The following is a 13,397-nucleotide window of genomic DNA, read 5'->3' on the forward strand; positions in this document are numbered from 1 at the left end:
ACTAGGGGAGTTCCCTGGTGATCCAGCAGTTAGGACTTGGTGCTTTCACCGCCATGGCCTGGGTTCGATCCCCTAATATTCATAGCAGCATTATTTACAATAGCCATGATATGGAAGAAACCTAAGTGTCCATCAACAGATAAATGAATGAAGACAACGTGGAGGGGTGTGTGTGCGCGCGCGCGCACGTGTGTGTAGTAGTCAGCCATCAAAAAGAATGAAATTCTGACATTTGCAACAACATGGATAGACCTGGAGGATATTATGCTAAGTGAAATAAGTTAGAGAAAAAGACAAATACTGGATGTTTTCACTTACACATGGAACTTAAAAATTAAAACAAACTAGTGAATATAACAGAAAAGAAAGACACTCACAAGTACAGAGAACAAACTAGTGGTTACAAGTGGGGCGAGGGAAGGGGCTGGAGGCAACACAGGGTTAGGGGATTAAGAGCTACAAGCTATTATGTTTATAATGAATAAGCTATTAGGATACACTGTACCACAATGTAGCCAAGATTTTATAATAACTATAAATGGAGTATAAACTATAAAAACGTTGAATTACTGTTATATATCTAAAACTAATATTAAAATCAACTATACCTCAATAAAAAACCCAAGACTCCATCTTAGACCTGCTGAAGAAAGATTTCCCTTGGTCTAGATGATGCTGGAACTTTAGCTTCCCTCCCTGATGTTACATCCTATAGCAAAGCTTATCTGAGTTAACAGTTCTCAAGTCATGACATTTATTTCTAACAAGCCCTCTGGCCTCCACTTTGCTTTCAGATTTCACTGGTCATTCACAGTCGTAACTCAGCACAACAGAGCAACAAGAATCAGGCAGCCGTCAGGTGGCAGACGTTGGACAGGTGAAAATACAACCTGGGTTTGTACTTGCGCAGAGTCACTTACTGCTGAAAAAATTATTTAATCTGAGCCTAATTCTGCCTACTTTATGGTACAAAAATGTGGGCATTAAAAAAGAAAATGTAGCGGCCTTCTCTGGTAGTGCAGCGGATAAGAATCTGCCTGCCAGTTCAGGGGACACAGGTTCAATCCCTGGCCAGGGAAGATTCCACACACCGGATTAAGCCAGCGTCGCAACTACTGAGCCTGCACGCCTGGAGCCCGTGCTCTGCAACAAGAGAAACCCGTGCAACCGCAACCAAGAATAACGGCTCCAGCTGGCCACAGCTAGAGAAGGCCCGCCAACAGCAATGAAGACTCGGCACAGCCAGAAAACAAAAACAAAATATTTGTGAAGCACAGGGCACAATGCCTGGCATCGTGGGAAATAACTGTTCTCATCCACATCACACACACACAAACACCACACGTATCCACACGCCCTCCTCTTGCCAACATTTCTGCCTGAGGAGCCCTGGTTTATTTTCTCCATTCTGACCAAACAAGCTTGCTTATGGTAAAGTTCTGGAAGGCGTGTTAGTCCCCACCTCTAAGCCGTTGCTTGGGCCACTCACCTGTTTTGGAAATGAGCTAAAAGGACACTTTGTGCGTCCCCCCATGCTGCACAAACAGGACCTTCAGAACGATTACTTCTCACACTAACACGATTGGGTTTCTTCTCAATGACTTATGAAAAGCTGTTTATAAATGTTGTTATGGTGTTTACTCCTAAACCTCGCTCCTCTCTCCTAACAACTTTTGCATTCCTCGAGGACAGGGACTATGTCTCACCCCTCATTTATTAGTCCCCCAAAGGATCCAGATATATTAATAGTTTTCTGCTGTGATGGTTCAACTGTAGTGTCTTTCAGCAGGAATAAAACTAGAGCCTATTTTCTGGGGTCAGGGGATAGCTGAGAAACAGCATGCTCATGGGGAACTCAAAATGAAAGTCGCTCAGTTGTGTCCGACTCTTTGCGACCCCATGGACTGTAGCCCAACCAGATTCCTCTGTCCATGGGAATTTTCCAGGCAAGAATACTGGAGTGGGTTGCAATTTCCTTCTCCAAGGGATCTTCCTGACCCAGGGATTGAACCCGGGTCTCCTGCACTGCGGGCAAATGCTTTACCATTTGAGCCACTAGGGAAATGCTCGTGGTAGTACCTGCTTTTAGCCTAATATCCAAGAATCAGAGTACTGCTTTTTTTTTTTTTTTAGTTTTTCATTGCAAAATACACATTACCATATTAACCATGGTTAAGTTCAGTAGCATTAAGTCCATCCACATTGTTGTGTACCATCTGTGCACAGGACATTTTTTACCTTACAAAACTGCAACTCTGAACCTATTACATAATAACCCCTCGGACCCCTTCCCCCAGCCCCTGGCAACAACCATCTGCCTTGACTGCTCGAGGGATCTTATGTAAGTGGGATCATACAGGGCTTGTCATTTTGTGACTGGCTTATTTCAATGAGCGTAACACCCTCAAAGTTCATCCAAGCGGCAGCATGTGTCAGAATTTCTTTCCTTTTTAAGGCTGCATATTATTGATTTTTGAGAGGGAAAAGATAACTCTACATGCCCATTTTAACAGATTGCTTTATTTATTAACATGTCACTCTAAACACTGCATAAATACAACCTGTATAACTAGAGTATCAAATGTTGTTCCAGTAAGAAGTTCAAGAGTACATTTTAGGGCTATTTTAAGAAATACGAATACTTCGGCTTTCATTATTAGATCAGATGAAGAAAACAACTCAAAGAATAGTTTTCGTCTCCTGCTGTGATTAACAAAACCAGGTAGAAAAACAAGAGAGCATATTTAAAAAAAAACACACACACACAAGTACTTTCTGAAGGACTTTTTCCTGTTCTCGTCACTGAATACATACTCATACAAATAACTCAGTAATCTGAGAAGTGGTTCTTCACCTATTAGGAACTCAGCAAATATTTGTTGAATGAATGAACTATCTACAGAAATGGATATACATTAATTTGTGCTTTTGTTAAAGTGTTTTTTTTTTCAAGTAAGAGCAATAGTAAACATACTGAAGTTCTTGTTTTGCCCGGATCATAAGCCTATGACAGTGATTGTTACAAATACTATCCATCATAGCTAATAATCAAATTAATGTACATTTCTCAACCTAGTAAGAAAATTGTATCATGCTGCAGTAATAATCCTAATGTAGTAACTCACTGGGCTTCGATCACTTGCAACACGGTCAAGAAAAGGGGGCTGGGATTTCTGGGCTTGTGTTTATTGCCCCCATCAATGAATTTCCATCTTTGGGCCCTCCCCGGCCAATACACACATAGAAACTTTGCTAAAAACAGTAGCTGCAGCATCTCTTCACCCTCTTGTTCATCTGAGTCTGAAAATGTATCTAGTCTCAATTCAGATGGGAGACCTTCCAAACAGGAAACAGTTCACCAAGAGAGCCTCCACAGATAGAAATGAGTCTGTTGGCCAGAGAGAAGAACAAAGCCTTGTTCCTGAAGCAAGCTCAACAGACACACATTGAACACTCCTACTCCCAAAACCACATTTCATAACAAGACCATCCGCCCCGTAATTTAGATCCTTCTTCAAAGTTAAGTTGTGCTAAATATTATACCTAACACAACCAAAAGGAAAGTCAAATGTGAAAGCTGGTGAAATTTCAAATAAGCAAAATGTATGATGGTATTTGGCACAGATAAAAACCAATAAAAACAAACTCTGTTAAGTCCTGTAAGAAACTTGGGTTTAAGAACTACTTATTTGAGTCAGACAAAGCAAATCCGATGATTCAGCAACCATGATTTAGGAAGGCAAGAGAATGCTGAATGTATCACTATTATCCTCATATGATTAGCATTTATAGGGGAAAAGGTGAGGGCATTTAAATTTGGGTTCTTAAATTTAACCTTAATAAAACACTGTTAGATAGAAGTGGAGACTCTGATTTATAAAATATTCACCTTCAGCCAAGTGAAGTTTCTTCCATTATTAATTTTTCAGATAGTTCTACGTTACTACTCTTTAATGTACTTAAGAGAAATCCTGACTGACCGAGCAATTCATCTTCACGTAATTATCATTTCAATAGGTTTATATTAAATTGAATGTCATTTTGAAGTTTAAAAAAGTCATCAATGATGCAAAAACACAAACAAAAGCCTCAAACGACCTTAATTATCCCTTCAAATGGAGGCTACAGACCTAGAAACTAATGCAGCTCTTCAGCCAAGTCCCAAGTCAGCACCTTTCATTCCGGCGGTGGGGGGTGGGGTGGGGGTGGTGCGCCCTCTACGCCTCTCACAATTCATGCACTATCCCAACTCCTGGGATCAAAAGGGCTGCTGACACATGAGCCAGAAGAGTTGCCACAAACATCCGCTTTCCAACTTTAGAAATTCCTCTAATCAAAAACAAAAAACAACCAACCACCTAAACTTTTACCCCTTTACAAAGTCGCAGCCAAATGTTAAGGTCACATTTAAAATACACACATCTGGAAATAGTTTAAAATGGGTTCAGGAAGAGCCGTGCACTCTTCACATATCCCTACACAGAGAACTGTATCCCCATGTGAGCAAGACATGTGATGGTTTTTTGTTTTTACCTGCAGAATTACATCCCCCATAGAGCACAAACGACCGCCTTTACCAGCCCCAGAGCACTCACACAAAACCCAGCAGTCTTGGGCTTCAGTTCTTAAAGGCTCCACATTTACTGGCTTTAGCAATGAATTCCTTTAGCAGAGGGCCATCCATTTGCCAAAATGCTGCAGTCTGTGTGACTTCTGTCAAATGATTGATGCAAAACTTAAAGCAGAATTCTTCTAAATCCTGGACACACACAACAAAAATAAAAACAAGAAGAGGCCTTTTTTTAATTAACTTTGATTGAACTACTTCTCTGCAGAACCCTTACCCCAAAGCTCTCACCCTCCCCTAGAAGAGATTTGAGGCCAGAAACCTCAACCTAGGTGACCACGTGACCACCAGGCAGAAAAAATACAAACTATTTTCTCATCACACAGTAAAAGCCAATGGTTCCCTTACTCAGGTCTGACTCTTCAAAACACACACAACAGAGTTGTGGGATGTAGGGGGGCAGTTTCTTCACAATTATCACATAATCCAGTCACTCAAAGACATGGTTTTAAAAAGCTGAAAGCAACTTAAGTCCATATCATATGTTTTACTACATTCAAGCATCAGAGAAAAGCATTAAGATGTGGGTCATTTGGTTCAAGGGAAGAAAAGACTTTAAGAAACAGAAAAGTGATGAAGAGAAACGGTCAACCTAAAGCGACATATTAAAAATAAAAATTCTAAAAAAACAATTTTAAAAAATTTTAAATAAAAATTCCAAAGACCTTAAAATCACTTTCATGCTCTCCTATATAAAAATATCTTCATTTTTAAAGCCACAAGGAGTAATACACTGTAATTTCTACCACACTAATTTCTCAGATAGTCAATCAGAGGAGAATAGTCACCAGCTACCAACATTCACAGGTGAAGTCTCATACACAAGTGGCAAACCAACAGTTTAAGAGTCTATTTTCGCCTGTGCTAAGACATGCTTTCATCCCCATCAAAATGCTACTGTGACCTTTGTTTCTTCAGATGTTGGAACATACATTTATTAAATCAGTTAGGTAACCTGGAATGTACACAAAGGTGAAGTCTAACAGCTCGGTTTCTGTAACTTGGCCAGCAATATTGAAGGTCAATATTCAGGGTTCTACCAGACCAGGATCTCGACAACAGTGAACTGTAGGGTCTTGGCTTCATGCGTCCCAGCTTCCACCAAATATCAGACGGGGTGGGGAAGGGCCGCTTCCCACACAGAAATGCCCCTTTCAGGCCCCTGCAAACAAATGCTTCCTCGTTCGTTCTAGGAGTCTCTCTGTCCCTTGCTGAAAGAAGCACGCCCTCCAGTCATATAACCAGGAAGAGAGAAACCACATCTGAAATCTCTCAGGCAGCTGCTGCCAGTTTTATTCCCAGATAACTGAAAATGCATTTAGGCGGTTAGCACAATCTCTGGATCCATGGCTTTGGTTTTTTTTTTTAAAGTAAGAGATTCCTGGTGAGCTAAATGGACAGCTGAACACCCTACAATATAAAACATTCTCTCTCACATTGTTATTCAGGAAAAAGCACTACTCCTGGTATTATAACTCAATGGTTAATAAACAGCTCTAGGGACTAAATGATATTCCATAGAAAGATGAAAGTCACATTTTAATTTATCGAAAATATGTAACTACTTTATCTACATATAACTGAGAAAGAAGGACCCAGTCACAGCGTAAAAAGTTCTTCAAACCATGTCACGTATCAGATACGGATCTTTAGGTATTTAAATTTTAATTACATAATTTCAGATTCAAAGGAGAAATTAAATTCTGACACTGCAAAACCTTACCACTTCTCAGCCTGGATAGGAGGGGAGTTTGGGGGAGAATGGATACATGTATATGTATGATGGCTGAGTCCCTTCACTGTTCACCTGAAACTATCACAACATTGCTTATTAATCGGCTATCTGTTGTTCAGTCACTAAGTTGTGTCCAACTCTTTGCAACCCCATGGACTGCAGCACGCTAGGCTATTCTGTTCTTCATATCTCCTGGAGTTTGCTCAAATTCATATCCATTGAGTCAGTGATGCTATCTAACCATCTCATCCTCTGCCACCCCCTTCTGCTATAACCCCATACAAAATAAAAAGCACACACAAAAAAACTTACCACTTCTGTATCTGCTCATTTGGAATTAAAGATCTTTGTAGTATTAATGAAAAAGTGAGTTTATTCAGTTTATTAATTGTATATATTACCTGAGGTATAAACTTTTAAGAACTTTTTTATATACAAAGTGAAAAGTGTTAGTTGCTCAGTCATGTCTAACTCTTTGCAACCCCATGAACTGTAGCCGACCAGGCTCTTCTGCCCATGGAATTCTCCAGGCCAGAATACTGGAGTGGGTAGCCAATCCCTTCTCCAGGGGATCTTCCCGACCCAGGGATCAAACCTGGGTCTCCCACATTGCAGGCATTCTTTACCATCTGAGCCACCAGGGAAGCCCCAGGTATACAAATGGGGCTTCTAAATTATCAGTTCACAACTCTATGAAAATAGTTTTATCAAATTGCTTTGTCTTCCCCTCCATTTAGTTTGGTGAGATTTCTCAGTGCAGTTGATCCTTGAACGACATGGGGGTTAACCTAAGTATAATTTATAGTTGGCCCTCCATATTTGCAGGTTCAGCCAACCATGGATCTAACAGTACTGCAGTATTTACTACTGAAAAATATCCATGTATAAGTGGACCCGTGCAGTTCAAACCCGTGTTGATCAAGGGTCAACTGTATTCAACAAATGTTTAATAGTTTTAAACACTAAAAGGCTAACTAAAGAATACTGAAAGTAATCTAAATCTGAGTTGTCTAAATAACTAATTAAACTGTGGTTAAGGCAGATCTTTGGAAAAGGAAGCACTGAATGCACTTGAAGAGAGGAATTAAAATCTGCACAGTCACTTCCATGAACCAGAGAGCTACACAGTCAAGCAGATTCAATCAGCAACCTGAGCCCATGTGCTGCTGATGTTGATATGTGAATTAAAAAAATGCCCTTCTGAGAATTGTTAAATAGTATAAGAACCTACATGATTTGTTCAGCTCAATATGCAAATGATCAGATCTTCAATTACCTAGGAAAAAAAATGCAACTCTTACTGAACTAATAAGTCAACTATAATAGGATTGCTGGACTTAAAAAAAAAAAAATTCTAAGAAGGACGAGGAGTATTTGGCCAGGAGGTAAAAAAAGTTTCTAAGCGCCTTCTCAAGGCTATGGAATATGAAAGTGGGCAAGGGTGTAAATTCAAGGAATCTCATAATATGGTATTCTTGGCGTTTCAGAAAGCAAAGCCCATGTTTATGACATTCTGTGGTGGAATTATTATTAAGTGATTCTGAAGCAGATCAAATAGCAGATTTGTTGTAATTAGGAAGGAAGATCAAAATACAATATTGCTATTCTACATTTATAAATTCATTCTCAATCTTTAAACATCGCGTTATTCCACTGTACATACTCTGAAAATAACTTGGTTTTTCTTTACACAGATTTTCTTTAGCAACAAAACCTGGAAGATTGACAGTCTTAAAACCCACATGTTAAAATGATGTTGCAGCTTTCAATGGAGTTCTTATCCAGTCTTAAAAGCCCAAGGCTAAAATACATGAGTGCTAAGACATTTTGTAGAAGGACTACTCGGCCATGGTGATATTTTTCAACAGCACACACTAACTGCACTACAGGGTCCGAGGTTGACTGACTCCAGGGATTTGGACAAACCACAGATATGGAGCGTTGACTGTAAATTATACACCTTTAACCCCTGCACTGTTCAAGGATCAACTACTGTACATCAAGTACAAAAACATTCCATATCAAAGTGGGTTTTTTTGTTTTTAGAAAGTATTTCAGTGTCTCACCATATTGGAAAAAATTTTTAAAAAGCAGAGACATCACTTTGCTGACAAGGGTCCGTAGAGTCAAAGCTACGGTTTTGCCAAGTAGTCATGTATGGATGTTAGAGTTGGACCATAAAGAAGGCCGAGGGCCGAAGAATTGATGCTTTCAAACCATGGTGTTGGAGAAGACTCTTGAGAGTCTCTTGGACTGCAAGGAGATCAAACCAGTCAATCCTAAAGAAAATCAGTCCTGAATATTCATTGGAAGGACTGATGCTGAAGCTGAAGCTCCAATACTTTGGGCACCTGATGAGAAGAGCCAACTCACTGGAGAAGACCCTGATGCTGGGAAAGACTGAGGGCAAGAGGAGAAGGGGATGACAAAGGATGAGATGGCTGGATGGCATCACTGACTCCATGGACATGAGTTTGAGCAAACTCTGAGAGACAGTGAAGGACAGGGAAGGCTGGCAAGCTGTAGTCCACGAGGTCACCAAGAGTCGGACATGACTGAGTGACTGAACATACACTCAAAAAATATTCTGTGGTCTACTGATCACAAAAAATGTTTAATTAACCCCCTAAGAAAAAAGTAAATGCTGACCATCTGGCATTAGCACTAAGTTTTCGAACAATCATATCCCACAATCAATTCTGTAATTAGATTCTTGGCTCATATTTATTTCTACCCACCAAAAGCAAAATTTTAAGACATAGCTGCTCAGAAAGTAGTATTTTCTGGAAAGTTCTCTATTCTGATTAAACAAACAAAAAAACTCCCCAATTGTTTCTTCTAATGTTCAACCAGACACAGAAAACAAAAATTTCCTGAAAAGAAACAGTTTAAATAGAAGCATTTCAAAACGTTTAAACCTATAGCACGATCAGAACTATCATGAGACAATGTTTTATTCACATTTTCTCCCCTGATATCAATACTTATTCAGGTTTGTACTATAGGAATATTTAAGTGTTCTTTCTCTAAGTCCTTCTTTACTTGTTAAAAACTTGCAGAAAGTTTGACAATGCATCTATAATATAAGGGTTCCACAACTATTAGCTTACTTTCAAAAATCTTCACAACTACTGAGTCAATACATTTTTGTTCTTTTAATGTATGTACATTTGCTTCAAAATTCTCTTATCAAAAGGAAGCATGGAGGAACCACAGTAATTTTTATAGAAAAAAGCAGAAACATGGGAGGCAGGGAGTCCCCACCCTCCTAGCATTTTCACAGAATGAAAGAAAAGTCATGCAGGGTCCCTAAGCGGAATGGCTGAAAATAACAGACTTTGCAGCTAATTTCCAATCTGCCTTAGCAGCAGCTTCCCATCAACTAACAGACATAGTAAGTGGGCTTTATTTTCATATTCCAAAGCTTTATTTCCTTTCTACATTCTACAGTATTAAGGAAATAAAAAGTAAAGGTACATTAGTCAATTATAAACTCCCAACAGAATCAAAAATAATACAACCTAAAAAGAAGGCTTTTTGCCTTCTACTTTCTAATTTCTCTACATTGAATACATAAAATTTACAGGATTATGAGTTATTGTTTAACAAATTTTTTAAATGTACAACTTTATGGTGACATGTTTCAAATACATTCACTCATTCATTTAACTCAGCATGTATTTCTGAGTGCCAACTATACGCCTGCACTGGGACAGACTCTGTCGATACACATTTGTGGTCTCAAACAAGGGATAGCTTTTAATGTATTTGATATCAGAAAAGTGAAAACTAGTAAAGGAAATGACCTGGCCTGGGTAGGCATAAGGCATCTTCCGTAAACTTTCTGGGGTAGATTTTAGCTGAAGGTGAGAAAGAACTTTCCAGCAACTAGAGTCGAGTTGCTGCCCCAGTGGTCCTGGCTCCCAGGTGGTGCTAGTGGTAAAGAACCTGCCTGCTAATGCAGGTTAGACAAAAGATAGGCAGGTTTGATTCTTGGGTGGGGAAGATCCCCTGGAGGAGGGCACGGCAACCCACTCCAGTATTCTTGCCTGGAGAATCCCATGGACAGAGGAGCCTGGGGCTACAGTCCATGGGGCCACAAAGAGACGGACACAACTGAAGCGACTTAGCACAGCACAGGTGGTCCTGACTGGTTTTGGTCAGCAAGATCCTTATCCCAAGAACACAGACCGCATCGGCACTGAGGAGTATGGAGAGACGCAGAAGGTTCAAAGTCAATCGCCAAATGAAGTGAAAAGTCATGGACCAATTTAAAATTATATCACTGGGAGGAAATAAAATCTGAAGAAACAGCATTGCTAATAGAGATGTTCACGATGACAAAAAAAGGGTAGGAGAAAACTAGACACCCATTTCCTATTAGAAATGATTTACTTTGATCATCATCCCATCTGTTGAAAAGACCGCAGAGAAAATCAGCCATATCTAACCTTATCAAATATTTATAATCATAATATAACCTGAAATAAAAACAGGATCCATTTTCAAAATGCAAGACATAATGGTCCATTTTGATCCCCAAATGTGGCAAAGATGCAGTCTGTCCTCCAACACATCTCCAAGGCCATGGCTGCAGATCTTTGCAGGCGTCTGGTAAATTCTCTGATACCAGGTGATCTGCCTGGGGGTCACGTGATGATAAAATGAAAGACTAACCGTGTCATTTCAGGTGCAAACCTTAGCTAGACACCTCAAACGCCAAAGCTATTGCTCTTTGACTTTTATTCTCCATGAATATGTAAAACCAACCATACCAGCCTTTAGTTCCCTAATTATCCCTAACGCATCCTTCCCGTGGTACCACCTTCACTCAGCTCAACAAACACTGGTCACCCATGTGCTGGGGACAAGGCACACAGATGAACAGGATACAGTTCCTGCTCAGAAGGAGCTTACACTCTGATGGTACCGTGGCTCTTCACTTCCAGAAAATGCACATAAACACAGAGCTCCCGGCTCCCAACGGCCCATTCACTCAGGGACTCTCTAGAGATCCATGAATCAATCCAGTATAAAAAACAACCGAACAAAAAGGAGTCCAGAGCAGGCTCTGCACCCATGAATAACCGGGAGTGATAATCAGATGGTGACAGAGCTTCAGAGCAGCCAGGTATAAATCACAGGGCAGCCCTGGCTTATGACAGGGCAAAGAGGGGGCGAAAGCACGGCGGGTCCTGCGAAAAAATACATTACGCTCGCCTGGAGAAATACTTGACAGTGTCATAGGCCGTCTGGTAGTCCCATTAGCTGTGGCTCTTTATATTCCAACCTGCAGTGGAGCTGCTGGGACTTCAGTTTCCTATCTTAGGTAGAAATAGGAGAAACAACCATTTTCGAAAACGTGAACAGAGAATAAAGCAAGCCGGATTTCATTTTTTTAGGGGTCAGTCCGTTCAGTGATTCCCTAAACAGAAGCGAAGTCACTCATCATGTTCCTTGTCCCATGAGAAAAAAAGGGGGAAAGGTGTCCCCGGGGGGTTACGGGCGGTGTGTTTCTGTGTGCTGGTTTACATTACCTCTGCATCGTATCTGACCGCAGCAGAGAACAGAGAGAAGGCATTCTCCACGGTGATTCCTCGCTTGATGATATGCTGACAAAGTTTCTTCAGTCTGTTTTCACAGTAAGACGTCGCCAAGTCCAAAAGACCTAAAAGTAAAGTATGGGGTGCTTAATGGAGCTTAAAATCGTTTCCAGTCATCTATAAACATATATATTTCATTTTGGGGAAGAGAGTTATACAGATAAGTCAGCAGGAGCTTCTTAGGGAATAGGACTCTGAATTAAATAAATTCTCTGTTTTAGTTTGTCCTTTCCCCACCTCCCAAACACACCTCTCCTATACCCCCTTTATACGGTTTCTTCTATAGTACAAACGAAGACGAAAAATTGAATTCTCCCCTATATTCCACATGTGTCCAAAATGATATGCTCAATTCATTAGCAACTTACACTTCAGGGTTAAAAGAGTAAAATAAGATCACAGTCATAAACTGTGTCTGTAATTATTAACCCTGATATCTACATAATACTTTCTAAATTTTTTAAAATTGAAGTATAGTTGATTTACAATGTTGTGTTAATTTCTGCTGTACAGGAAAGGGACTCAGTTATACACTTATATATTCTATCATGTTGCCGTTCAGTTGCTCAGTTGTGTCTGACTCTTCACGACCTCATGGACTGCAGCATGCGAGGCTTCCCTGTCCTTCACCATCTCCTGGAGCATATCATGAGACAAATACATATTCTCTGTGAGGGTCAGGGAAGCTTGGCATGCTGCAGTCCATGGGGTTATGAACAGTCCGACACGACTTGGTGACTCAACAACATATTCTCTTTTACAGTCTTTTCCATTATGGTTTATCCCAGGACATCGATCATGGTTCCCTGTGCTATACAGTAGGACCTTGTTGCTTATCCAACCTGTATGTTACAGTTTGCATCTACTAACCCCAAACTGGAAGTTTATCTCTCACCCAAATACAATACTATTTCTAAAGGCATTTACCTTAAATTGTTCTTAAAAACCACATAGAAAACCAATAAACCTGAAACTTGTTACCCTTCAATACTATCAGAAAACTTCATGGCAAATAGATGGGGAAACAATGGAAACACAGAGAATGCAATGGCACCCCACTCCAGTACTCTTGCCCAGAAAATCCCATGGACAGAGGAGCCTTGCAGGCTGCAGTCCATGGGGTCGCTAGGAGTTGGACACAACCGAGTGACTTCACTTTCACTTTTCACTTTCATGCATTGGAGAAGGAAATGGCAACCCACTCCAGCATTCTTGCCTGGAGAATCCCAGGGATGGGGGAGCCTGGTGGGTGGGCTGCCGTGTATGGGGTCGAACAGAGTCGGACACAACTGAAGCGACTTAGCAGCAGCAGCAATGGAAACAGTGACTGACTTTATTTTTTTGGGCTCCAAAATCACTGCAGATGGTGACTCCAGCCATGAAATTAAAAGACACTTGCTCCTTGGAAGATAAGTTATGACCAACCTAGACA

The 13,397-nt window shown here is 40.4% G+C and overlaps 1 protein-coding gene across 22 annotated transcripts in view; it reads right to left on the reverse strand.

Moving 5' to 3' along the window:
• Positions 1 to 2,504: 2,504 nt before the first annotated feature.
• RCBTB1 (RCC1 and BTB domain containing protein 1) overlaps positions 2,505 to 13,397 on the reverse strand; it is a 51,766-nt gene continuing 40,873 nt past the window's right edge. For all 22 annotated transcript variants that reach the window (XM_081547557.1, XM_081547560.1, XM_081547539.1 and 19 more), the window contains 2 exons: positions 11,900 to 12,030; positions 2,505 to 4,759 (listed from right to left, as the gene is read on the reverse strand). In XM_081547557.1, the coding sequence (XP_081403683.1) occupies positions 4,619 to 4,759; positions 11,900 to 12,030 (272 nt within the window). In that variant the 3' untranslated portion in view covers positions 2,505 to 4,618. The remainder of the gene's footprint in view (positions 4,760 to 11,899; positions 12,031 to 13,397) is intronic.

The sequence above is a fragment of the Giraffa tippelskirchi genome, chromosome 12 (genome assembly GCF_054371585.1).
Source record: "Giraffa tippelskirchi isolate mGirTip1 chromosome 12, T2T-mGirTip1v1.2.pri, whole genome shotgun sequence".
In the NCBI taxonomy this organism is placed as follows: domain Eukaryota; kingdom Metazoa; phylum Chordata; class Mammalia; order Artiodactyla; family Giraffidae; genus Giraffa; species Giraffa tippelskirchi.